General features: G+C 46.2%; 1 protein-coding gene across 5 annotated transcripts in view; it reads left to right on the forward strand.

The window, feature by feature from the left end:
- The window catches only part of MLLT10 (MLLT10 histone lysine methyltransferase DOT1L cofactor), a 223,990-nt gene that overhangs the window by 117,126 nt on the left and 80,517 nt on the right, over positions 1-26,347 (forward strand). For all 5 annotated transcript variants that reach the window (XM_044295627.1, XM_044295626.1, XM_044295628.1 and 2 more), the window contains 3 exons: positions 2,445-2,548; positions 3,622-3,715; positions 24,115-24,210. In XM_044295627.1, coding sequence (XP_044151562.1) covers positions 2,445-2,548; positions 3,622-3,715; positions 24,115-24,210 — 294 coding nt within the window. The remainder of the gene's footprint in view (positions 1-2,444; positions 2,549-3,621; positions 3,716-24,114; positions 24,211-26,347) is intronic.

Below are 26,347 nucleotides of genomic sequence, written 5' to 3' on the forward strand. Positions count from 1 at the left end.
GTCCCTGGACCTCGCAGACGCCTTCGGAGCAGAGAATTATCCGGATGTCAGATTGTTCGGCAGACTTCCTCTGACTTTTATTTCTTTGCCCTGCTTCTTGCCATCTCTCTCGTGTGTTTGCAAACTGTAAATCTAGCCGTACCGCTTATGATAAATAGTTACAAAAATAAATTTGAAATTTTAATTTTCCTGGTTTGCGCGGCATTGGTTTCGTACAGTCAACACACCTTGTGAGAGTAATACTTTGGCAGCCGATGCAAGGTGAAGCCATTTAATTCGAGGAGGCCACTAAATAGGGACATTTCACACCCCCCTCCTTCCTTTTTCAGGTCAGGCCAAGTTCTGCATAGATTGTCATTTACAAACAAACGTGGGAAAGTCTCCAACGCTGATTTGGGGCATACAAGTGATTTCTGTCTCATAAAAGACTAGACCTAGAGGCCTCCGAAGGGGAAAGATGGCCCTGTAAACCACAGCCACAATGGAGGCACAGACCTGCGTAAAGCCCTGCTGCCAAGCCTCAGTGCCTCCGCCGGCGCGCGAGGGGTTAAAGCCATTCTGGACAGTGAAACCTGTTTCCTACAAGGAGGCCGGAGGTGTCCTCTTCCCGTGGGAATGCAGCCACTCTTTGCCCTCTTTGCATGGCTCAGAACCAGCCTAACGACTCAACTACCAAATCACTGGCGTGAACGCCGCTTCCTTACAGCCGACTCAGTTGACTGGCTCTGCGGATTTATTTATTGTAAGCAGTTTTGTCTCCACATGACCGGGGACCCACAGTATTTCATTGTTTGCCTATGGCCGATAACTGGAAATCTAGTTTCTAATTGTCCCAATCCTCTATAAGCAGATTTAGGAAACATTTCCATTATGGCTGCGCCTATAGAAGTGCGTAAAGGGGGAAAAAAATAATAATAATAATCAGCTATTGGAGACATTGTTCCAGATGCCGGCTAGCCTTTATTACACAGCTGCAGGTAGACCCCCCCCCAGGACTATCCCATACATGCACGTTCCAGGGTCCTACCCAGCCCGGTACAGTATGACTCCCGCTCTGCCTTTACCAGGGTCTCATTTCTGCCTTCTTCTTGCTGTAAGTCTTGGCTTAGGACCTCCAGCTGCTTCTCTGATTGCTTTTAATACCCATCCCCCACTAGCTTGTTATCACTTAGAGGCTACACGTGAAACTACTCACCTCCTACCTTCCCCCAACCTCCATCATGTGCACTGAATTCTAAGTCACTCTGGCTCCTTAACCCTTGTGTGCACCAGTCCTCTACAGACCCTCTGTAGGCCGCATTGTTTTTGCATGGGTATGTATTTAATGATTCCAGCGTCCCATAGATCCTTATTGTATAATGGGGGTTTCAGAGTTCCGTTCAGCAGTGTGGGGGGGTATGTTTTGGGCCTGGTTGGGTGGCAGAAACGTGATGGACACTTCCTGCAGCAATAGTAATTGGCGCTCATGTAACAGAACATTCGTACGGCGGAAGAACGGAAACGCATATTGATTAATTTTCTGCTGCATTATTATTTTTATTTTATTTACTAAATTGTAGTCTCATATACATAATGGAGGAAATCAGACTTCACATGTATCTAATGCTGTGACGGCGCCCCTTCTATTAGGGGTTCTATACTACTAATTGCTGGGCTTGCCAATTGGAACAGTGGCGCATTCACGTACCGCCCAGTAATTAGCGGTAGCGCATGAGCCGTAATCGCACTGCGGACACTCATATAATAGCACCCCTAGAGGACAAGTGTGTGTATATATACGCAGTATTATATTTTTGCAACTGGGGTGGTCCCTGTTTCTTGAAAACTATCTGCTATACTGCAGAATAGCTTCTGACCTGTCTGCCTTAACCTACTTGTGCTTTTAGCTTTTTAAAGGGGGTATACCTATTAGATTGGTGGGGGTCCTACTGCTGGCACCCCCGCCAATCACAAAAACGGGGGCCCCGTATCCCTTGCAGCCCCCTGAAATGAATGGAGTGGATGCTCGGGTATGCACGTTGTTGCCGCTCCATTAATTTCTATAGGAATTCCGGAGATAGTGGAGCGCTGTGGTCGGCTGTCTCTAGAACTCCCATAGAAATAAATGGAGCGGAGGTTCGGGGCTGCGCTCCGGAAATGTGTATGCGGAGAGCACATAGTGTGCTTTCCGCAACCCGTTCTGCCTCATGAGAATGAATGGGTATTGCGGAACAGATGCAGACCCATTTGCGGACTTGTAAATGGACCCTTAGTAACTCGTCTTGTTCATGCTTATTGACCTTTTTTTAATTGTTTGTGCACCCCTTTTCATATGTACAGCGCCATGTAATGAATGGCGCTTTAATAATAAATAATAATAATGAAATGCTGACCTATCATAACCGTATGATTGCACTGTATGGAGGGTGGCTTCTATACTTACACGTTTTCCTCTTTATTTGTAGACTTGCTATATTTGTGATGAGCAAGGGCGAGAGAGCAAAGCTGCTACCGGGGCTTGTATGACCTGCAATAAACATGGTTGTCGACAGGCCTTCCACGTGACTTGGTGAGTTGTTAGACATCAAGAAAACTGCTTAACAGGAGACACTGGTTGACAGACGCATGGTGACCAGCACTAGTGAATCCACTCTGTCTGCTTAAAGGGGTTCTGCAGGATTTTAATACTGATGGCCTGTCCTCAGGATAGACCATCCATATGTGATCATGGTCCAACATCTATGATCATCTGTTCTGCAGTAGTTCTAGCGCCAAAATTGCACGACCCTGTGTGAAGCGGACAATGCTGGTAACTGTAGCGCCGCACCATTCACTTCAATGGGAGCTCGGCAGGTACCGGCTCTATCCACTACACGATGGACAGAGCTGTGTACTGCAGGAAAGCCAACCAGAACAGTCTGATGTGTTGCAGGTACATGTAAGGCTACTTTCACACTCGCGCTTGGTGCGGATCCGTCATGGATCTGCACAGACGGATCCGTTCAGATAATACAACCGTCTGCATCCGTTCAGAACGGATCCGTTTGTATTATCTTTAACATAGTCAAGACAGATCTGTCTTGAGCACAATTGAAAGTCTATGGAGGACAGATCAGTTTTCTATTGTGCCAGATTGTGTCATAGAAAACGGATCCGTCCCCATTGACTTACATTGTGTGTCGGGACGGATCCGTTTGGCTCAGTTTCGTCAGACGGACAACAAAACGCCGCAAGCAGCATTTCGTTGTCGGCCTCCAGAGCGGAATGGAGACTGAACGGAGGCAAACTGATGAATTCTGAGCGGATCCTTTTCCATTTAGAATGCATTAGGGCAAAACTGATCCGTTTTGGACCGCTTGTGAGAGCCCTGAACGGATCTCAGAAACGGAAAGCCAAAACGGCAGTGTGAAAGTAGCCTAAGAAGATCACAATGGGGAAGTCTGCGATCTTAGATCACCATTGATTTCCAGAATAAGAAAAAGACTGTGTTGAAAACATTGACCTCTTTGGCTTAGAGATTTGTCACTGATAATATGACACAATACGTATAAGACTTCATTTGTCCATGTTGTTTGCTCCATTTCACATGTTAAATTGCCTTGAACGTTTCCAGCGCGTAACCTGATGGGTTTTCTCTTTCAGCGCACAGTTTGCAGGACTTCTTTGTGAAGAGGAAGGGAACGGCGCAGACAATGTGCAGTACTGTGGTTATTGTAAATACCACTATAGTAAATTGGTAAGGACCGGAGCAGCGTCTATTACCGATATGTCTGTCCACGATTTCTGTATCTGCCCAGTGTGAGATTATTGGGAACAGGGTGTATATAGGGGTTTGTTCAGGCCACTGTTCAGTATATATTTTGTTCACCAGCAGGACACCATAATAGAGGAGGTAATTGTGTGGAGAAGGTGCCTGTCAGGTTGGGCGGGCTGCCGACGGCATGGCTGGAGCCTGATGACAGCCCTTTTACATCCGCCATTGCCTGCCTGTTATGTTTTCCCTATAGATAGGTTTATATATTTTTTTTAAACATATCCTTTAGGCCTCATGCACACGACCGTGCCGTTTTTTGCGGTCCACAAATCCGCAAAAAACGGAAGGCGCGTTGCCTTCCGCAATGAACGGAACGGGCGCCGGCAATATAAATGCCTATTCTTGTCCGCAAATCGCGGACAAGAATAGGACATGTTGTTATATTTTTTTTTGCGGGGCCGCGGAACGGAGCCACGGATGCGGACAGCACACGGCGGCTCGGATGCGGACCCAAACAACGGCCGTGTGCATGAGGCCTTAAAAGAGTTGACGCCTGATCTCCTGTTCATCCAGGTGAAGCTACCCTCTAGTACAGTCATCAGCAGCCTTCGGCACTCCAGCTGCTGTGAAACTACAACTCCCAGCATGCCAACATGCTCGGCTATTCTCACAACTCCCATAGAACTGAATGGAGCATTCTGGGAGTTGTAGTTTCAGAACATCTGGAGTGACGGAAGCTGCTGATCCCTGCTCTAGCTGTAGAGAGTTACACATATATCAGTTCCTTCAAACAGGAGCAGTTCAATACGGCTGGGCTTCCATATACCCGGCCATCTTTTTGTAGCTTCCCTCTGGTGTGGCACCGAAACGCTTGAGGGAAACTGATGCCGGCACTGATCCTATGGTTTTCTACGGGATTATTTAACCCCCGGCAGAACAACGTAACCTGTAGCATTTTTCTGTCCAGCGCTTTCAGGCAGCGGATACCGGACCGGTGCTCTGTGTATTCAGATTCCGTCAGCTGTGTTCGGTATCAAACGACCGTCCGGATGCGATGCGTATTGGCACCAAGCCTGACGGAGCACTGTGCAGCCATTGCACTTTTCAGCACTCTGCTTAATAGAAGTTGCCGGTTTTGTCTGTGAATAAGCAGGTACAGGCCATTCTAAAACTGGGTGTGTACCCCGACAAAACGAGTGCTGGGTCTTGATTCCACTATGTGGACGTGTGTAGAAATGCAGATTTCCTGCAAAAATGCTAAAGGACTTCACTGAAGTCATTTAAGAGGCCAAAACGCACTGTATCGCTCAGAATCTGAAATTTTGGGTCAGATTAGAACGGTCACAAGCGCACCCGCAAGCTGTGGTGATCAGAGGATAGAAAGATGTGCCCAAAGGTCGGCATCTACTTTTACACAGGCTGGTAAGTGGCCGGACGAGCATTCATAAGCTGAGCTGCAGTACCTCACCCCGGTGTGAACAGGGCAGCAATGGGCCGACAGATTGATCAGATCAGTGACAGGTGATCGACCCGTTACCAAGCCCAAAAATTATGGTTGTCACTGCTGGATGTGCAAGCTGTATGGGCCTTTGCATCAGGCTTTGTCAATCCAGCCTCCTTCCGAATACTTGTCCTGTGTGAATGCGACCCTTGGGGTTTATAAACGTAAGACTAAGTCCTGGTGGGCGACCACAGTGTGACTTTATCCTTCTCCATCTGCTTTGAGTGTTCTTCTGTGGGGTCAATTTACAGAACATCAAGAAAAATCCTAATTCTTCTTGGTGCCTTCTTAATTTCTGTGAAGAATCGGGGATCTGCCGTGTGGTTAACTCGTAGAAAGCGTCTGCTGAAAGAAATGACTTTTTTTTTTTTTTTGCAGAAGTGACTTGTAATGTGGTAAATTCTTGTTGCATATCAATCTGAAGTATTGTCCAAAAACAGGTGGGAAGTTTTGGGGTATTTTAGTCTCCGCTTCTCCGTGTGATGCATTTTGCCTATTTATTTTTAATTTTTTTCAATTTATAGTGACGGAGAGTCTTCGCTGACTTGTCTGAATACTTGTATCCCCTATGACCCAACAATTCTGGAGCGTCTGCGCAGTGCCGTTCCCTTGTTTTTCCTCCGGGAAATATATGAATAAATTAAAGGGGTTATCAGGGAAATAATATCGATGACCTATCCACAGGGCTCGGACCCCCACCAATCGGCTAAGCTACAGTGCTCACCGGGGGACTGAGCTGCAACTAGGCCATGTGACTGATGTACGGTGACGTCACATGGCCTAGGAAGAGGCGGTGGCGCTCATGGAGCTCAGACAGTGGCGGTCCTAGGTGTATGACCCCCGCCGATCTGATATTGATGATAGGTCATCATTATTAATCCCCGGTTAACCCCTGCTTTGCCAGTGGGTAGTGCCCTGACACAGGGTGGCATGGTCAGCCCTGGCTAGATTATGTTTAGACTGTGTAGGGACATGCCCCATTGACAAGGGGGGGATGGTAAAACCTAGTAGCCGATTTCTTAGGACTAAGGGCTTATTCAGACGGCCGTATGCTATCCGCAAAAATGCGGATCCGTTATTTTTTTTGCAGATTAGATGCTGACCCATTCACTTCTATGGGGCCCTTTTCTATTTCACGGTTCCGCAAAACAAATAATACTTGACCTATACTTGTCCGTGAATATCAGCTATCCGCAAAAAAAAAAAACGGATAGCTTTCAGTATTTTTGCGGACAGCATACGACCATCTGAATGAGCCCTAACTAATTTCCCAATGGAGAATTCTAAGAAAAGATTCTCCAGGATATATTGTGGGAATACAAGCGCCTACTTCAGGAGACATCAGGGGGATGGTAATTTTATTTAAAACTGTAACCACATTAGGCCTTTTGGGCTTCATTCTGGTGTGACTGGAGGGGCGATCTATTTCATTGTGGGACCCTACAGTGCAGTAGTGTTTCTCCTGCAAGTTGATATCCCTGAGGTCCAGGGCCCATACGCTGACTCTTGCGCCAGTCTCATTCATAACCTAGGAGACATACAAATAGCTGCCGATGCCTCTGACTACAAAGCGTGCCATAATCCATGACCATACCATCAGTGGTCACTGCACCATGACCATGTGCAGATCACACGTGACATCGCTCAATATCACGGCCCCATAGTTTTTGTGAAGCGGCATATTCCTTTGCACGGCTGCCTTGTAATCGCCATGTTAATGCCGGAATGTCTAATCCATTTGCAGGGATATTATTTACAGTGTAATCTCTGCGTAGTTGGGAAGTATGGAGCACATTTGCACAAAGGGTTCTTTACGCATATCATGAGCTGAAGTTTGCAGGAATAAACTGCTTTGCCCCTCGATTGACTGAATTCCTGCATTGTCCGCCATGCAATTCCTCGCCAAGGGCCCTTTTTGTTTCCTCCTTAAATTGCAAAAGTAAAACGAGAGCATTCGTAATGTATTATTTTGGAATAAGCGATCAGATTCCTGTGTAACTGGTGAGGCTTCGGATTGGTAACTGGTATGCCCTGTGCAGGAGGCGACCCCCAGATTTCTGCTGCTCAATGTGCATCCACTGAATACATTTCCATTTCCAGGATTAGAAATTCCTTTCATATGGGTAATAGAAGATTTGCGTGCAGCAGGCGTGGAGGGAGCACAAAAGGTCGTTGTTAAAGTACATGTCCACCCTGCAATACTTGGAGTATTTTTCCCAATATTGCGCTCATTAATGTCTTCCTATATCAGGGATCAACAACCTCCGGCACTCCAGCTGTTCTGAAACTACAACTCCCAGAATGCTCTGTTCACTTTTATGAGAGTTAGACAAACAGGTGAGCATGATGCCTGCTGGGAGTTGTAGTTTCACAGCAGCTGGAGTGCCGAAGGTTGCTGATCCCTGTCCTATATCATTATGGCAATCAGAGCTATGATTTTCGGATACGGAGCTCCAAATCTAACGTAAAACCATGTTTTAAAGGAACGCTAAATCTGGAAATAAATGATACAAGCGAACAGGGGATACATTTGATCCCACTCTTGTTCAGTCTGCACGATTTTCTACATGCGCACAGCGGTATTCTCCTGCAGCTTCTGTTTTAGACAGGGCTTTAAGGGGTTGTCCGGAGGGTAGGCCAAATACGGGTCAGGTGCAGCTCTCACCTCAGGGATTTGATCCCGTATGCGTGCCACTGGGAACCACGCATGTTTGGCACTCTCCCTAAACGGCTATCGGACTTCTGAAGACAGCAGAGGGAGCGCCCTCGACTATTTTATGAAGTCCTATAGCAAGAGATGGAGAGAGCCGGGCATGCACGGCTTCCTGTACATTCCCAGCGCCACACAACGGGGCCCTGTTCTTCAGATAGGAGCAGGTACCAGAGGTGGGACGTGCACCCATCGGACATTTATGGAGTATACTGTACATAGGCCATGAATGTCCAGATGGTACAATCCCTTTAACAGTTTTTATGTTGTACTGCAAAAATGTTAGGGGGGAAGCTCCTGCTGCAGGCAGTTGTGCATTTCTGGTTTAGTGTTTGTACGATAGCACTTTGGTCACTTGCAGCCATCATTAGACTTAAAGGGGTTCTGTACCTTTTAATTACTGATTATCGACCCTTTCAATAGATCACTAGGCATTTGATCGGTGGAGATCCGACACCTGGGACCCCCGCCGGTCCACTGTTTGAGAACGCAGCGGCACTCGCAGTAGCGCTGCAGTCTTCTCTCTGCTTCCCGCAAGCCAGTGACGTCACGACTACGATCACTGCCCTGGACGCGCCTCCGCCCCATTGAAGTGAATGGGGCTGAGCTGCGTCCAGGCCAGCGATAAAAGTCGTGACGTCACTTGGTGGCGGAAAAATGTGAGAAGGCCGCAGCGCTGCTGCCAACACTGCTGCCTTCTCAAACAGCTGATCGGCCTATCGGATGCTGATGAGCTATCCTTTAAAAAGGTGCAGAACCCCTTTAAGGCTACTTTCACACTTGCGTTCAGAGCGGATCCGTCTGAGACGGATCCGCTTATATAATGCAGACGGTGGCTCCGTTCAGTACGGATCCGTCTGCATTATAATGTTAAAAAAATGTGAAATTAGCCTCAGACGGATCCGTCCAGACTTTCAATGTAAAGTCAATGGGGGACGGATCCGTTTGAAGATTGAGCCATATTGTGTCATCTTCAAACGGATCCGTCCCCATTGACTTACATTGTAAGTCTGGACGGATCCGCACGCCTCCGCACGGCCAGACGGACACCTGAACGCCTGCTGAGCGGAGCGGAGGCTGAACGCTGCCAGACTGATGCATTCTGAGCGGATCCGCATCCACTCAGAATGCATTAGGGCAGTACGGATGCGTTCGGGTCCACTTGTGAGCCCCTTCAAACGGAGCTCACAAGCGGACACCCGAACGCTAGTGTGAAAGTAGCCTAAGGCTGCCACACACATTACTATATTGTCAGCTGAAGCCACCGGTAACAGTGGATTCAGCCAACAGTCTAATGTGTGTGGGGAGAGATAATGTCGGGAAAGAGCTGGATTGGGCTAAGTGAATATTTTCATTCAATCCTTTTGTTCCCCTGGGACATAATCTCCTGACAGAAGTGTCCAGCTGTGGTTTTCTCCCTCTCCTCATTGATTTGAATGTAGATTGTGTGGGGGAGTCGGGAAAGATAGCTTTCGGACAAATGATCGTTCAGCTGACAGCCATTGATTGTGTATGACTGCCTTTAAAGGGCATCTGTCAGCAGTTTTGTAGCTATGACACTGGCTGACCTGTTACATGTGCGCTTGGCAGCTGAAGGCATCTGTGTTGGTCCCATGTTCATATGTGCCCACATTGCTGAGATAAATGATGTTTTATTATATGCAAATGAGCCTCTAGGAGCAACGGGGGCGTTGCCGTTGCACCTAGAGGCTCTCCTCTCTGCAACTGCTGCATCCTCTTGACTTTAAATGACAGGACCAGGCAGCGTAAGAGTGATTATGCCTGTTCCTGCAGAGAGAGCAGAGCCTATAGGTGTAATGGCAACACTTATTTCTTTTATTTTTACGCTATAGAAAAAAGGCAAACTGGATTTTAGTAGATCATTTGATCAAAGTTTAAGTGATTCTTCCTCTCACTCTCAGGATAAACATCATGAGAAGGAGAAAAAAGTAAGTTTACTCGCTGTTTCCGCATGCATGGAACGCGCGCTCAATCGAGACATTTCACCGTTGCCATTCATTAGTTGAGCTTCTGCCCATGGTCTTGTTTTGCCATTCGTAGTGATGTCAGCATGACCTGGCACCTCGTTCATTTACCCTCTGCATGTGCTTCTGGATTCGCATACCCACCGGCTCATCGTGTTGTTGCCCATCCACCTCTGAAAAAGAAGGAACAATTGTTTTTGCAGCACAAAGGGGACTAGGACACGTGTTCAAAGCCACCGTGAAATGCCTTGAAAATGGTAAACGGGCGACGCTTATTCTTCCCAGGACGTTGAACAATCCAAACGGAGAAGATATGGGCTCATAACATGTCTGTGATGCTGTGTCCGGCAGTGCTTACAGTCGTTTCTCCAGGCAGCATGTTGTAGAGCAGGAGGAGCTGAGCAGATTGACATCTAGTTTTATGGGAAAATATTAAGTATAGTTTAATTTAAATTCCTGTTCAATCTATGTTTAGGAGTCCAGTGGGCGGTCCTGTTAGTGATGGACACTTGTCTCTCTAGGCTTTGTCATAAAAGTGTAGAATGAGCAGAGATTGAAATGAATTACAATTTATACTGAATCTTTGCCCATAAAACTATATATCGATCTACTCAGCTCCTCCTGCTCTATAACAAGGCGCCTGCAGATCAGACTCCATGTTCAGCATGACAGGTTCACCTCAAAAGGAGCCCGTCCGCAGTCTTGAGGTGATTATAGTGTTGCAGACATGCCTAGCGAGACAGTCGTGCAGTTTGCATGACCGGGATATTGATGTATCCCATGCAGCACCCGTGATGGCACTCCAGAGCAGAGGTGCTGGGAAGGTATCGGTGCACTTAAAGGGGTTGGCCCATCTTGCACTTTGATGGCATATCATTAGGATATGCCACCAATGTCTGATAGGCTCAGGGACCAGCACCTATCTTTAGAAATGGGCCCCCAAAGCGACGGAGAGTGCACCACGACCCAATCACTGCGCTCGGCGATTTCTGAAACTCCCAAAGAAGTGAATAGAGGATGCCTGCTCCAGCGCCCTCAAGGGCCCTGCTCTAGAGATAGGTGTGGGTCCCAGAGGTGTGACCCCTTCCCCCTACCCACATTGGATACTGATGCCATATCCTAGCAATATACCTCCATATTGTGAGATAGGCCAAACCATCAAGTTACCGCCTCCTCAGCATTTTTTGTCACAGCCCAGGAAGAAAACATTGACCATCTTCCAAAGTAGGTTTGTGCTGCTCACCCTGTCACAGGTGTAATGCTGTCAGCAGTTTTGAGGGCTCAGAACTGCTGATAGAGTCCCTTCAAAGGAAAAATGAATCATCAATACACAATACATTTTGACTGGATTTCTATCCTGAACCTATTCACACATAAAGTACGATGCAGCTCGGCGTGTAGGGCTCCCTTTCTTTTTTATGGGGGATGACTTGACAGTCACTGTGAGACTCGTAGGTTGGTGCCAAGAGCATTTATTTTTTTTATTTTTTTATAACACTTTTTAAAATGTACTTTTAGATTTTAATTTTGTATCATTTAGGCTACATACCCAGGACCGTATGTGTTTTGCGGTCTGCAAATTGCAGATTAGCTAAATGTGGCAGTTCTGCAACCTTGGACCCATTGAAGTCGATGGGTCTGCAAAAAAAAAAAAAAGAAGATGCGGGCGGCACACGGACCGCATGAGGCCTTATTGTGTATCCCTCTAACCTTTCTCTCCAAGGGTCACTTCCGCTCAGGATCTTCGTATCGAAGCAGCCAACCTCCATATCTTTTTGGGATGCGCACTCCTGTAATAAATAACCGCACTGATTTTGATTTCCTAATTGTGATCTTTTTAGTTAAAAATGGCAAAAATATTGGATTCGTATAGAGCAATACTGCAGCATAGATCAAGTGGTTACCTAATGCACCGCTGTGAATGGCCGCTAGATCTTTAGTAATTTGAAATATTAGTAGAACGTCTGCATTTTGGGATTTTTCGGTGGTTGTCACGTCTTCCTCTGGTTGACCCATCCTTGGACTAGTGGCCTCAACCCCTGGCTTTGCAGTTGTTGTGAAGCTACAACTCTCAGCATTTACGGACAGCTACAGACTTTCGAGGCATGCCGCAAGTAGTACTTTTCCAGCAGTTGTCGGCTCTGCGGGATTAGAGGTGAGCCACAAGCTCAGACTATCGGCTCAAGCATCTCCATGGCCCTGTATCCAATGAATGACCCCATTCTGTATCATCTGTTCCGCTACTTTCTGTGGGCCTTTTGTGGAGAACAAAAAATGGAAAAAAATAACATTTTAACGCCTTTAGAAAGGTGCAAATATAGTAAACGTGCCGAAATCCAATTAGCTGTGCTGAGCAATATCCGATCTTTGAAATCGTGGTTTGGCTTGGACCGCATTATTAATCCTCCTTGTCCGCAGAAAATATGCAGACGCTGTAAAAGGTTTTTGACAATTTTCCAATTGACCAACGTACTTGTCGTGGCGCTGTAATTACGCATTGCTGGTAACGGTTTATAATGCACGGTATTTAGAATTCCCCCCCCAGTCCCCTGCTATGTTAATAGCATTTGGATGTGGGTCTACCGCCCAGGTTGATGCCGGATCTTGTGGTTGTACCATGAAGCCGATACTCCTCACTGGCGGACAGACTGAAGCGATTGTTTCTAATCTAGAGATGGGAGCTGTTAATGGCACAGACCCGCACTGTGTAGCGGGATTGGGGGGGGGCTCGGTAATCTTTATTAAGCAAGTTAAAATTACGAGGTGATAGTAATGAAGTGTGACGTCTCTGCAATAATAGAAGCAAGTGCTGATTAGTGCGAGCAGGGACTGTGTGCCAAGCCTATTAATATTGACTATGGCGTGGTCTACTACTCCCACCTACAATGTATTCTCAGCGAGGAAGTCTCACGTCCGCCCGTGTTCTCTGATCAGAGACCTCACCTTTTCCTTTACACTTGGCTGCCGCTCGTGGAACATGTGAGCCGGTCTGCGCACAATTAAAGTGCATCTGTCAAGCTGCAGACATCTTGTGCGGCGACAAAATATTCATGAGAACACGGATGCATCTTCTGGAGGCATCAGTGAAGCTTGGGGTGCCTCGCCTTTGAGCTCTATAGGACCCGACGCCTCTCCTGACGTGTTTTGTTTCAGTAAATAGACACATTCCCGATAAAACGGAAAATCCTGAAGCATATTTTCTTAGAACGTTGCATTGCGCCATTTCTCTGTTATTCCTGTTGGAAATGTATGAGACAATGGACAACGAAATTTTATCGTTCCCCTTGGCAATAAGGAGCGTTCCTACGAAGTGTAATATTGTGCAGTCAGTCCAGAGAGTAATGAGACTGCGTAGGGGGACATCCTTTCGACAAAGGGAATATTAACGCCTAGTTGTCAGTTCATTATTACATTTCCAGGAGGAATAACAAAGGAACGGTTACTTTGTTGAGAAATAATGAATCGCCTGAAAGAGACCTGTCCTGTATGGAGACTTACTGGAAGTACTCCAGGGTGTGGAGACGCATCGGTAATGCTCCTTGGGAAACAAATTTGCAAAGAGGTATCTCCCAAGAAAGTGATTAAATTGAATTGTATTTTAAAAGGTTTTCCAAGACTTTACCCTCGCAGTAGCATTGTCTCCTTCTCCTCGCTCACCAAGCACAGCGCCACCCATTGTATAGTGGCTGTGCTTGGTATCGCAGTTCAGCCCCATTCACTTCTATGGGGCTGAGCTGCTTCTAGGACTGTGATGGCTAACCTCCGGCACTCCAGATATGGTAAAACTACAACTCCCAAGATGCACACTTGCTTGGCTGTTCTCAGAACTCCATAGAAATGAATGGAGCATGCTGGGAGTCGAATTTTCACCACAGATGGAGTGCTGGAGGTTAGCCATCACAGGCCTAGGCTATGTGACTGATGAAGGTAATGTCACTCGGCCTAGGTAAAGCTGCGAGCGCTGCTGCCTTTGTGAACAGCTAATTGGTGGGTTTTCTGGGTGTCGGACCCCCACCGATGACCTATCCAGAGGAAGTCTCGGAAAACCCCTTTAATATTTTTTGACACAGCGGCAGTTTTCTATTTGCCCCGTTTCGCGGCCTGTCAGATGTTACACCATGCCTGGTACTAATTGTGCTTGATACCACCAGACCGATACCGCTAAATAAACAGTAATAAGTAGGGATGGTTGCTGTTGCTCCGGGCACTTTTCTGGTGCTCCGGGCACTTTTCTGGTGCTCCCATCCCCTTATTATCATAAATGCTAAAAAGACACAATACAGAACATATATCTTTTAAATAGAAACCCATGGTTTGGCAGTCGTACGGTGAAAAGCTGCCAAACCATGGGGGGAGCGGATGTAGATGCCAGTTTCCTGGCAGAGAGAAGTTTAGAATTTTGTTGCCCACGCGTCTTTTTGCGCAGATATTGCATATTTTATGCCGAGCTCACCATGGAGTGGTCTCTGAAGTCCGACACCTATTGTCTACACCAGGCATGCTCAACCTGCGGCCCTCCAGCTGTTGTACAACTACAACTCCCACGATGACCTTCTGTAGGATGATAGCTGTAGGCTGTCAGGGAATGATGGGAGTTGTAGTTTTGCAACAGCTGGAGGGCCGCAGGTTGAGCATGCCTGGTCTACACAGTCACCTATGTGCTGTAGATTTCAGTTTCTGGTGCGCGGACCTCCCGCCTTTTAATAATTTTGGGGCATCTTGCACCAGTGGACTTTGTCCTAAGAAAATTTCCCCTCTATGACTTTGTCAGTAGGATCCGGCCATCATCTGTCGGACAAGATGGCTGTGTGTCCATGTGCCGTTCCCGACTGACCGTCAGTCTGCTGTACCGTAGCCACAGGGTGACCTGACTACAGTACAGCAGAGCCGCGGTCAGACAGGAAGTGTCAATCAATGTGATCCTAGGAGTTCAGTTTACATGAGCCACGGCTGGTCCAGGAGACGTGGCCGACACATGGACCGTTTTTTCCCGGACTTCACATGGCCCCCTGACACTGACCTAAGGTAATCAGTGGGCAAGGCCTTATCAGGGCATTAGATAGGCCATCATATTAAATTGGCATGAGTTTATTGGCCCCCTCCTGGCAGCTGTTGAAGGGGCCACAGTGATCCCTGTAGCATTATTTGAGGTTTAGTGCTGCATTTTTAGTATCTGCTGAGCCCAGTATTACAGGTTACTGCTGCTTTGCCTTCAGCTGTAATATTACGCACACATCAAGCCCGACCTCCTTTGATCTCGTAATGATATCCTAACCTAAGAGTAGGCCATCACGCCTGAAATGCCTTTTTAATAACTACTTGCATATCCCCCATGTACTAATAATTCTATAGCATCTCTTCTTATGACTCCATGCTGTGCCATTTCTTTATTATCCCTGCTAGAAGTTATGGATAAATAACTAGCACTTTGCAGTAAAGGTCCAGATGGTTGTTACCAGTTGGGGGTGTGTCCCTGCCTAGTCTGACACTGGCAGCACTGATTGGATAATGTTAGACTGTGCAGAGACACCCCCACAACTGGTGACACTCCTCTCCACCTTCATTGCAGACTGCTAGCGATTCATGCATAACTTCTAGCAGGAATAATAGAGGAACGGCACAGTGTGGAGTCATAAGTATACATGCTCCAGAATTGTTATTACATGGGGGATGCAACTAGTTACTAAAATAGACATGTGAAAAACGCAGAATATAGAACCTGCTGCATTTGCAACGCAGAACATGTGTGAAAAACAACGGCCATGTACACAGACCCATTGAAATGAATGGGTCATGATTTAGTGCGGGGGTGCTACGCGTTCACTTCACGTATCGCACCCGCGTGGAAAACTCGCTCGTGTGAAAGGGGCCTAAAGCCCTAAATTGGCCCTTGACAAAATGTAGAGGTTAATTGTGTCATGGTGATGCAGGCTAATAAGCTGATATGGGCGCCTTCACACGCTGCAGATTTTCTTGCAGAATTTTCCATGACTGAAAGTCCTTTCCATTCATTTGAGCACGTGCAACTGATTTTCAGCCGCGAAAAATTCTGCAATAAAATCTGCAGCGTGTGCCCTAACACATTCGTAGAAAAGAGACGTACAGACGCGGGCTCCGAGATGGCTTCACATTCAGAATGTGAAGCATCTGGTCCGGCGGTGGGGTGTCCACAGGTCCCTATCCATTATTGCGTTGGCTGATTAAGACGTCGGTCCCGCTCCTGGTCTGCAATTAAAGCTTTGCCAAGATGAGAAGTTTAGGAATATGTCTGATAGGTTGGTAAACACGCTGAAGGGATTCACACGGCGTGATTCCGATAATCTGTAAGTCCAATTTATTTAAAACCTATTAGCTCTGCCCCCCTTCCCTTTGTGCCGAAATCCTTAGCCGTCCTTATTAATTATATTGTTTAGCAATAAATCTAACTTACCGTAGCGAGGTGGAGTGCATGGCGGAGCCATTCCTCGAGCTTAGATCGATTCCTTGTTGGCATGTGTTTGCAGTGGTGCTGGCAGCCAGCCCCTCGACGGTGGCAGCATGCCATGCGTTTCACACGGAGTTTTAATCTTTTAATAAAAATATAAAGAGCATGACTAAATACTAATTTGCCTCCCCGCTGACTTGCAAGTCGTCTACCACTTTGATTTAGTTAGCTCAGTGGAGGAGCTTTATCCGAACGTAGACGCGCTGGCTGTCAGCTGTGCGGCTCAGTGCGAAGCGTACAGTAAAATACATTTCATTTATAGCACAAAATAGGGGGCAACTTAAAATGTCACCATTTAGCTGTTTTACAGGATGCAAGGCGCAGACCGCAGAGCGCCTGAAAAAGCGGCAGGCATACGCTGTGTTACTGCCAGCAGAAGAGCCATTAACGGCCCTAAAAGCTTGTATTTTTAAACCCGGGATATTCAATCAATTAGTTTTTTTCTGACCGATATATGACTGTGTATGTTTGAAAAGAAAAGTTTAGAGGTTGACTTTGGAATCATCGTTGTATATGGCAGATATATTTTTTTGTGCGTTTACGGGGGAGATCCAGGTTCTAAAAATGATTTAGAAAAGCCTCAAAATGCTATAAAAAACAAATTAAAAAAAATTCCCCTGCCAATGCTTCTCCGTGTACTTGCTGCTCTCTACTTCCTGGTGCCTGTTCACAGGAATAGACCTCTCAGCCAGTCACTGGAGACTCGCCCGTCACCGGTGCTCCCGTTCCAGCACCCGACTCCCTTCTGCACTGGACCTGCCTGCTTCATGCCCGTCAGTGGCCTTAGCAGTAGTCGTGCCTGCACACATCACTGCTGAGACCATTGACTGGCAGTGGTGATGTGCCTGTAGATGGCACGTCAGGCTTCCAATCCTGCGAGGGGACCGGAAGAGGAGAAGGGATCTCTGCTGGGAAACCAGAATACTGGTGACAGATGAATTTTGTTATTATTTTTTTTGTTTGTTAACCCCTGCACCCTGCCTGCTCATATGGAAAGGGGTCCCCAGTGGTCCCCAGTCTTGTAGAACCCCTTTTAAAGGGCATCTGTCAGCAGATTTGTTCCTATGACACTGGCTGACCTGTTACATGTGCGCTTGGCAGCTGAAGACATCCGTGTAGGGCCCATGTTCATATGTTGCGGCATTGCTAAGAAAAAAAAAGATGTTTTTAAATATGCAAATGAGCCTCTAGGTGCAATGGGGGTGTTGCCGTTACACCTGAAGTCTCTGCTCTCTCTGCAACTGCCGCGCCTTCTGCACTATGATAGGACCAGGCAGTGAAAACATAATCACGCCTGGCCCTGTCAATCAAAGTGCAGACATGGCTGTCGGAGTATTTCGCTGATCGGCGGTTTGCACACTTGTATTTGCACAATACATACGGTCATGTGCATGAGGCCTAAGTGAGGTCACACATACAAGACGTGCCGTATACATGAGCTCGTGTGGCCTGGCCGCGGTCTGCCGTCATCTTACATTCTATGGAAATACTTGGGAGTCAAATATTGGTCGAGGAGGCGCAGGGCATTTGGTTAACAAACACAGATTTTGCTGCCAGCCGCCTCGGCTTATTTGTGTGCAGTCTGCGCTCGGCATCAAGTAAAATTCGTTGAGGTCAGATCCAAACAAATGACTTATCCTATTGTAACACGAGACAGGTGCGCGCACACGTGTACGGCAAATATACATGTATTAGCCGAGCTATGAGCTGGTGTAATGTTGCTCTGTGATTGACGCCAGTCTACGACGTAAATGATTGTAAATCCGTTGGCCTCACTCGAAGTCCAGCCTAGTTTAAATCAGCGTAAAAACACAAAAAGCTGCAATGTAAAAAAATAATAATTTGTTTTTGTATTTTGCACAAATTGCATATTCTTGATGCCAGAAAACTCATAAATCATATACCCCCCTTATTTATATCAGACAGGAGGCCATGTATGTGCTGCCATACACCTGATATAGCGGTCACCTGCCTGTTACACCTGATGTCAGCCTCCACGGAGGCTGTGCTCACATCACAAGTGGGAACCTCCAAATATCAGGAGAATCGTTGCTTTCTTGTAAGATTCTCGGGTTACAGTATGAACAGAGCAAAGTGCTGGCAGTTTGAATCCCTAGGCATATGCCAGATGGGGTGAGTAGTACCATAGAGAAATCCACAAGGAGCAACCATCCTGGCATCTGTCTGTGTAAGTTGATCAGGAGATATGGGGGGGGGGGGGAGAAATAAATAGTTTATGCGTCATATGGGTGAATTATAGAATTTTGGTAAAAACAGCCCTGGACGAGTGGTCCCTCAACTGAAGTGTTTTGATTCCTACTTATTTTGATCCCTACTTATTTTGCTGGCTAGAGGTGTCTCCACCTATTAGGTCCCTAAAAGCATATTCTTCCTTGCCAATATCTGCTGATACAGATTAGTTGAGGCCTCTTTAAGAAGTTTGTATTCTCTTCCCACTAACCTTTTCTATTGGCCGTAATAATTATTGTGTGACGTACAGAGGTGCTGCCTGGGGGGCCGCAGAGCGTGCAGGAGGGCACAAGATCAGGTTTAACCCTTTTGTTTTAAATGTTATTGAGCTCCTGAAACGCGGCAGCTTCCCTGATATAGTGCGCAGATGGCAATCCATTATTTCTTGCCCTTCTTCCTGCAACTTCATTCACGTGGAACCTCAGGAAAACACAAACTGCTTCCATTGTGCTCGCAGGTCCCCGGAGAAGATCGTGTAGCTGCGCTTATCTGAAAAGGCCCGGCGAAGTAAGGAGCGGAAAAAGCCTCCGGGCTGTCACTTTAAAACTGGGTTTGCGCTGATTACCATTGAGGAAGAAATGCTTTTCCTCCAAATCTCCTCAAATGGATTATAAGGACGACGTAGCAAGGACTGGATGCGATTGTGCAGCCTGCGCTCTGCTCTGGTCACCGCCATGACGTGCTCGGCCCCGTGTCTGTAGTACAAGGATCATGGGCTGATGATGATCTGATGTACGATCACTGTGTCACGTGCAGATAGTCCTAGAAATCCTGCTCGTCGGTCCTCTGGAACCTGTAAAGTACTGTTTTAAAGGGACAGTAAACCTGTTCTATCTGATCTACATCGGGCATTTACATTTTGTAAGTTCCATGAACTTGAGCGGAGAGAGCTGCGCACATCTACACTGAACACAGACGCTGGGAACCAGCAACCTGGGGCCGGGTCTCCCAATAGGTGTGGGTCCTGTGAATGTGCTCTAAATGTGTCAGATGGTTCGGGAGCTGCCCCCTCTCCTGACATGTCTGTTGTACAAACTACTTTGCAGTCCCCATCTAATGACAATTCTGGAGCATCTATTCTTATGACTCTATGATGTGCCGTTCCTTTATTATTCCTGCTAGAAGTTATGAATGAACTACTAGCAGTTTGCAGATGGGTGTTACCAGTTGGGGGGCGGGTCCCTGAACAGTCTGACACTATCCAATCAGTGCTGCCAGTGTCAGACTGTGCAGGGACACCCACCCAACTGGTAACACCCATCAGGACCTTCATTGCAAACTGCTGGCAATTCATTCATAACTTCTAGCAGGAATAATAAAGGAATGCCACATCACAGAGTCATAAGAATAGATGCTACAAAATTATTACATGGGGAACACAAGGTGTTACTAAAGCAGACAAGTCAGGAAAGGCGCAATAACCAATAGTACAGTGTGTTTACACGAGGAATAACACTACTTCTGGGCATTATACAACTTGTATCCGGCGTTGTTTTAGCGGTTTTCCTCTGTGCTTGCTGATTATCTAGTTCGCAGTTCTCCTAGTCATGGTGGTGACATGTGTAATATAATCCTCCTGCAGGGATAATATCCCATCCCGGGCAGGAAAAAGGCATTTTTCAAAGTGAAAAGCAAGTAGAAGGAAAAGGGGAGGGGGGGGGGGCAGCTGATAACATGAAAATTTCTCACTGATAAAACATATTACAAAGTTTCTTGTGGTCGCTTGTACTATCGATCTATAGTAAAGTTAGTAAACATTTATTGAAATGTGAAACAAGCCATCCACTGCGCACATCACTCGTGAATTGATTGAATCACTAAAAATATTGGCAGGTGAATAATCCAGGGGTCATCTAATGTCATGTAATGCATCTATTCTAGTCGAGATTACCTTTGTAATGCTCAGAAGCACATCTATGACAACAGAATGAGTGCCTTGTGCTTCCTATTACATAGCTGAAGGGTCTTGGTCATTTTTTAGGCTCTGTTTATGGCTTCCTCTTAAAGGGGATGTCCGCTTTTTACTATTGATGACCTATCCTCAGAATAGGTCTTCAAATATCAGATTGGTGGGGGTCCGTCTCCTTGCACTGCCGCCAGTCAGCCGTTTGATGAGAAGGCAGAGCTCATACGAGTGCTGCCTTCTCTGCTCTGTTTACCTGCTGGCCACAGCAATTGTAGTGGTGGGCAGGTGTAATTACAAGTATGGCGTCCCCATCAGTGATGGTCAGTTTGCAGTGTTCGCCAGCGAACACATGTGGGCTGCCATCTTTAGTAAGATAAACTCACCCGTCCAGCGATGCACAGGTAAGCCCTTACCTGTGCCGGGAGCCGGTCTGAAATCAAATGCAGTCACCGGCAGCAGGCAGTTCTGAGAACAGCCGCATGGGGCCTTCATCGGGCTGTTCTCGGAACTGCCTGCTCCCGGTGACTGCATTTGATTTCAGACCGGTTCCCGGCACAGGCACAGGTAAGGGCTTGCCGGACGGGTGAGTCTACCTTACTAAAGATGGCAGCCTGCATCTGTTCACTGGCGAACACTACGAACTGACCATCCCCATTCACTTCTATGGGACGGCTCTGTTGGTTCAAGTAAATATTACAGAGCCGTCCCATAGAAGTGAATGGGTTCAAACAGCTGATCGGTGAGGGTGCCGGGAGTTGGACCCCTGCTGATCTGATATTGATGACCTGTCCTGAGGAAGGGTCATCAATAGTAAAAAGCAGACAACCCCTTTAACGTATTCCTCTGATGGATGCTATACAGTGGCATGCATCACCCATTGGGTCCTATGGTTAAAAACCAAAAACAAAACGCATGGAGTAGTGTAAATACCAATGTATACTGACCCGACAGAGGCTTAAAGGGCCCCCCCTTTGGCCTTCATCGTGCACAGTTACATTAGTTTACGCTCGTATTGTGTAATTCAGGCCTCGCTGTCGTCTGGCCCAAGCAGCGAGCTAATGATCCACGTGTATTTTTCCAAAACACAGCAGCGAGGAGAGAATGGCGCGTGAAATTTTCTGACCCAGAATCCCCTTTCACTTTTAAAGTAATCATTGATCTTCCCAACCCCGGCGCTCCAGGCTCCCTGCCAAGTGCTTTCTAGGCCAGGCCGCAGATTTTTGGAAACTTTTTTTTTTTTTTTCCAGCTGTTGTTGCTAAACAGTAACTTGTCGAGTTTATTTTATTAATTCTTCTTTAACATCCCCGAAAAAAAAAAAAAAAAAAATATATATATATATATAATTACGAATAATTCACGCCATGTTTACAGCCTCGGCTGCTTATTTTTAGGATTTTTAATTAGGTGGACTTCTTGCCAGAGACGAGCCATGTGTGTACTTAAATAAGCCGTGCTTATAACAGACATTTAATAGTCTCATGAAACGTCTCCTGAGATCCCGGAGCCAAAAGGTCACTTAACTATCAAAATTGCCCCTGATATTTAATAGGGCCGATTGTTTTTTTTTTGGGGGGGGGGGGGGGTTTCTCCCAAGCTGAAATAGTCCATCTGTCAACACTCTGCTTTCTGTGGGTGTTTTCTTTTCTTCTCCCTCTGTTCTAATAAATACAAATAACCCCCTTGTGCTGATGTTTTGCCGACGTGTAAACGGTATGTGTTTTCTCCGAAATGTTATGAATTCCTATTGCTTCTTTGAAGTTGTGAAAAGTTTACAAATGTGGAACATTTTGACCAAGATCGCATGACTATGAGAATCTGAAGCCTAAAATGAGTGCGGGTTGGTCTTCTAGGGCCAAGGATTTCTTAAAAGTTCTCTGAACCATTTACAAATCAAAATTTTTTGTCTTTTTTAAAATTCATATTAGTTGTTAAATTTGTGAACAAAGGAACACCTTTATTAAGACCGCCGTTTTAGACGCCGGTCTTAATGAGGCCCTGCACTGGCGGTGGATCTCCTAGAGTTATGAAGAGGCGCCGGCTTCTACATAACTTTGGCGCATCCAACACCAGTTTTAAATATAAGACCACTTCCTTGCTGTCTTACATTTAGACCATTTTCTGAGCCTAAACAAAGTGTAGAAAATGATGAATGAGACCCTTTCCCCGTCCACCATTGTAGATCTGGCATGAACGGGGAGAAGTCGCAGAGAAGGCCCTTTGCGCTGTAATCTGCGCCAGAAATGCACCTAATTTAGCCGTATTTCTGCTTAGAAAAAGAACCCCCAACATCTACAAAAATAGAACATGTCTGCTGAGATCCTATTAGGTGCGAGCAAGCATATTTTGTTGCGCAATTTTCCACTCCTGAAAATCAGTTCCATTCACCTATATGGAGCTCGCAGAAATCCACGTGCTTGCCTCCCCCATCCAAATGAATGGAAACTGATTTTCAGGCCTGGGAAATTCTGCAATAAAAAATCTGCCGTGTGCGAACACAGACCCTTTTAAAGTCAATGGGTCCGCAAAAAATAAATAAAAAAAAGCACACGGACCGCATCCAAATTTTGCAGGTCCGTGGACGCAGTCGTGGGGCATAAATAGTGAAAGATTTTGGGAAATTTGAAGAATATTAGCATAGAGGGAACAGTGGTTTCACAACACCGCTAGAGGAGCAGAACATAACGAAAGAGCTGGATTCAGCACATAACTGGGCCGAACGAAGTTAAAGACACTCCATTGACTATAATGCAGTCCGTTCAGTTTCCGTTCGGGATTCTGTCTTTTTACCAGAGAAAAAAGGTCGTCGTAGACCTTTTAGATCCCCTTTGATATTAAATAATCTGATTGCCAGCCCCAGTAGCTCCATGTGTGGACGCTGTGTGCATTTATATACGATATCAGATCTGGTTAGAAGGAGGCCGCTTGGACAGCGTTCCTTTAAGGCAGATCCTCATTACATGGCTCAGGAGTGCGAGGTTTACCCTGCTTTCACACCTGAGCGTTTCTCAAACGCGCGTTTCACGCGCGTTTTTGTCGCGCGTTTTTATGCGCGTTTTTTGTAATAGTAAACGCACGTTTGAGTCATTGACTGCAGTGTCCTATGGCCACAAATGCGCGTCAAAACGCCCCAAAGAAGCTCAAGTACTTGATTATGCGTCGAGCGTTTTACAGCGCGATCGTACGCGCTGTAAAACGCCCAGGTGAGAACCATTCCCATAGGGAAGCATTGGTTTTCATGTGTTGAGCGTTTTACAGCGCGTTTGAACGCGCTGTAAAACGCTCAGGTGTGAACTTAGGGTTAGGGTTTCAGGAGCCTCACTGAACATGTGCGTGGCTGGAGACCAGTCGATTCAGGGCAAACTGATCATTAGCCGTCTTAGGGTTTACGTTTCTTTATTTTTATTTTTTTTATAATGACACAATAAGACTTATAAATCCAATGCGGTTTTTCTTTTCGCAGTGTTCAAATATTGAAAAATATATATATATTTTTTCATTTTTATATACTGAATGAATCCTGACCAATTTCCCTTCTTCCTTTCAGAAACATAAAGAAAAAGAAAAGCACAGACAGAAATCCAGAAAGCAAATGGAGCCTTTGGCATCATTAGTTCCCGCTCTGACTGTGACTACTGAAAAGGTGAGGCCAGCCACTCGACAGGACGCTAATGAGCCAAAGTTACTTTGTAGCTGTGACATTTAAGATACACACACAACACGAAGGCAGCCGTATACGGGGATTAGGATGATTTTTTTTATTTTTATTTATTTTTATATTTGTATCATCTGTGCAAATCTTGAGTCTTAAAGGGGTCGTCCCACAAAAAAATATTCTGCAGAAAGGACATGTCTCCTGAGCTGCAGCTGAATGGACATGCTCCCTGAGCTGCCAGCTTAAAGGGGTTCTCTGGGCTTTTAGTGTCGATGACTTATCCTCCAATACCTGGCACCCCCGCCAATCTGCTGTATGAAAGGAAAGGCGCGCTCAGTGCCGTCTCCCTTCTCTCTTCCTGCTCGCCATAGACACAGCTATGAGCAAGAAGAGAGAAGGGATATGGCACATGCGCAGTGCGCTCGCCTTCCCTTCATACAGCTAATCGGCAGGGATCCTACACCCAGCACCCCTGCCGATTAGCTGTATGAAGGGAAGGGGTGCGCACTGCGCATGTGCCGTCTCCCTTCTCACTTCCTGCTCGCTGCTGTTATGATATTCCTGAGGATAGGTCATTAGTATTAAAAGCCTGGAGAACCCCTTTAATTTAAATCTAGCAGAGCAATGTATATGGCGATCTCTGTATCCATGTGAGGTACAGGACGGGTTCTAGGGTTGTTAGAAAGAGATCAGTATGTACTATATGATGGCATATATATATATTTTTTTGTTACATTAATCATGGGATAACCCCTTTAAATTGTCATTTGTGCCGTCGTTACGCTAGAAGAGATGCATGAGGATTAGTCATTTAATTCTCGGTTGTGGTTGTTATTCCGCGCCACTTTTTCCGCTGCCTGTGCACGGAGTAGGAAATGCAGGATGTCAGATGCTGAACCTGCGACTAAATCCTTATCAAATCCTGAACATGTGACCTAACTGACGCCGCTGTGGTTTTGATTTCTTCATGACTAAACAGCCAGCGATTTATTTTCTAATTCGTGTTGCGGTTGTGTCTCCCTGGTCAGCCTCTGGAAGTTGGGTTGCTCTGCATTAGCGCTTGTTATTTGCATGATGTTTTATGGAATATCTGTCCTCCATTCCGGTTACTCTTGTCTTGCCCTTATGAAATAAGATTTTAGGCCTGATCCAGCCTCCATATTGCAGTATCTCAGTAATGTGTCAGCCCCAGGTGCAGATTTAGTTTTTTTAAGCTTTGTGGTGTTTTTATTTTTCCCCATCAGTATTTCTGCCTTACTGCACATACGGATACAGGGTTGATAGGTAAATGATATGGATATAAAACGGTTCATTCAGCAGGACCTGCGCCGACGTCACCGCGCTCACTACGTGACGTCATCGCAGGTCCTGCAAGAAGAATAAAGAAGACTATAACAGCTGCGCGATCAAGTGGATGAGGTAAGTAATTTCTTTTATTATTTTTTTAACCCTCAATGGACATTTTACTTAGCATTCTGTATTAAAGAATGCTATTATTTTCCCGTATACCATGTTATAATGGAAAATAATAAAATCTACACAACACCGAACCCAAACCCGGACTTCAGTAAAGAATTCCGGATTCGGGTCTGGGTACAAACATTCAGTTTTTTATCACGCGCGTGCAGAACGCATTAGAAATGCTTTACACTCGCGTGGAAAAAAACTAAACAACGCAACACAATCGCAGACAAATTGCGTGCAAACTCGCACGGATTTCCCTGTACCCGTCCGCAACGCATCCAGACTGAATCCGGCACGCTCGTCTGCAAGAGGCCTTAAAGGGGTTGTCTGGTTTCCGGTAGCATTAACCTATCCTCTGGAGCTGCAGCTCCAGTGTCGATTGAGAGCAGGTGTGTTCTCATCAAACAGCTGATCGGCTTGGGGGTGCTGGTGCCGGACCCCAACTATATGATATTGATTTATGTTGGGAGTGTGTCCCTAACAGCACTATTTGGACAATGTCACACTGTGCAGGAACCCCCCCCCCCCCCCCCCCCAACTGGTGACACCCTGTTGGCCATTCATTTGTAGTAAACTTCTAGTAGGAATAATAGAAAAATAACAGCATAGGAGTAATACAAATAGATGCTTCAGAATGGTCATTAAATGTGGAATACAACTG

The sequence above is a fragment of the Bufo gargarizans genome, chromosome 5 (assembly GCF_014858855.1).
Source record: "Bufo gargarizans isolate SCDJY-AF-19 chromosome 5, ASM1485885v1, whole genome shotgun sequence".
Classification (NCBI taxonomy): domain Eukaryota; kingdom Metazoa; phylum Chordata; class Amphibia; order Anura; family Bufonidae; genus Bufo; species Bufo gargarizans.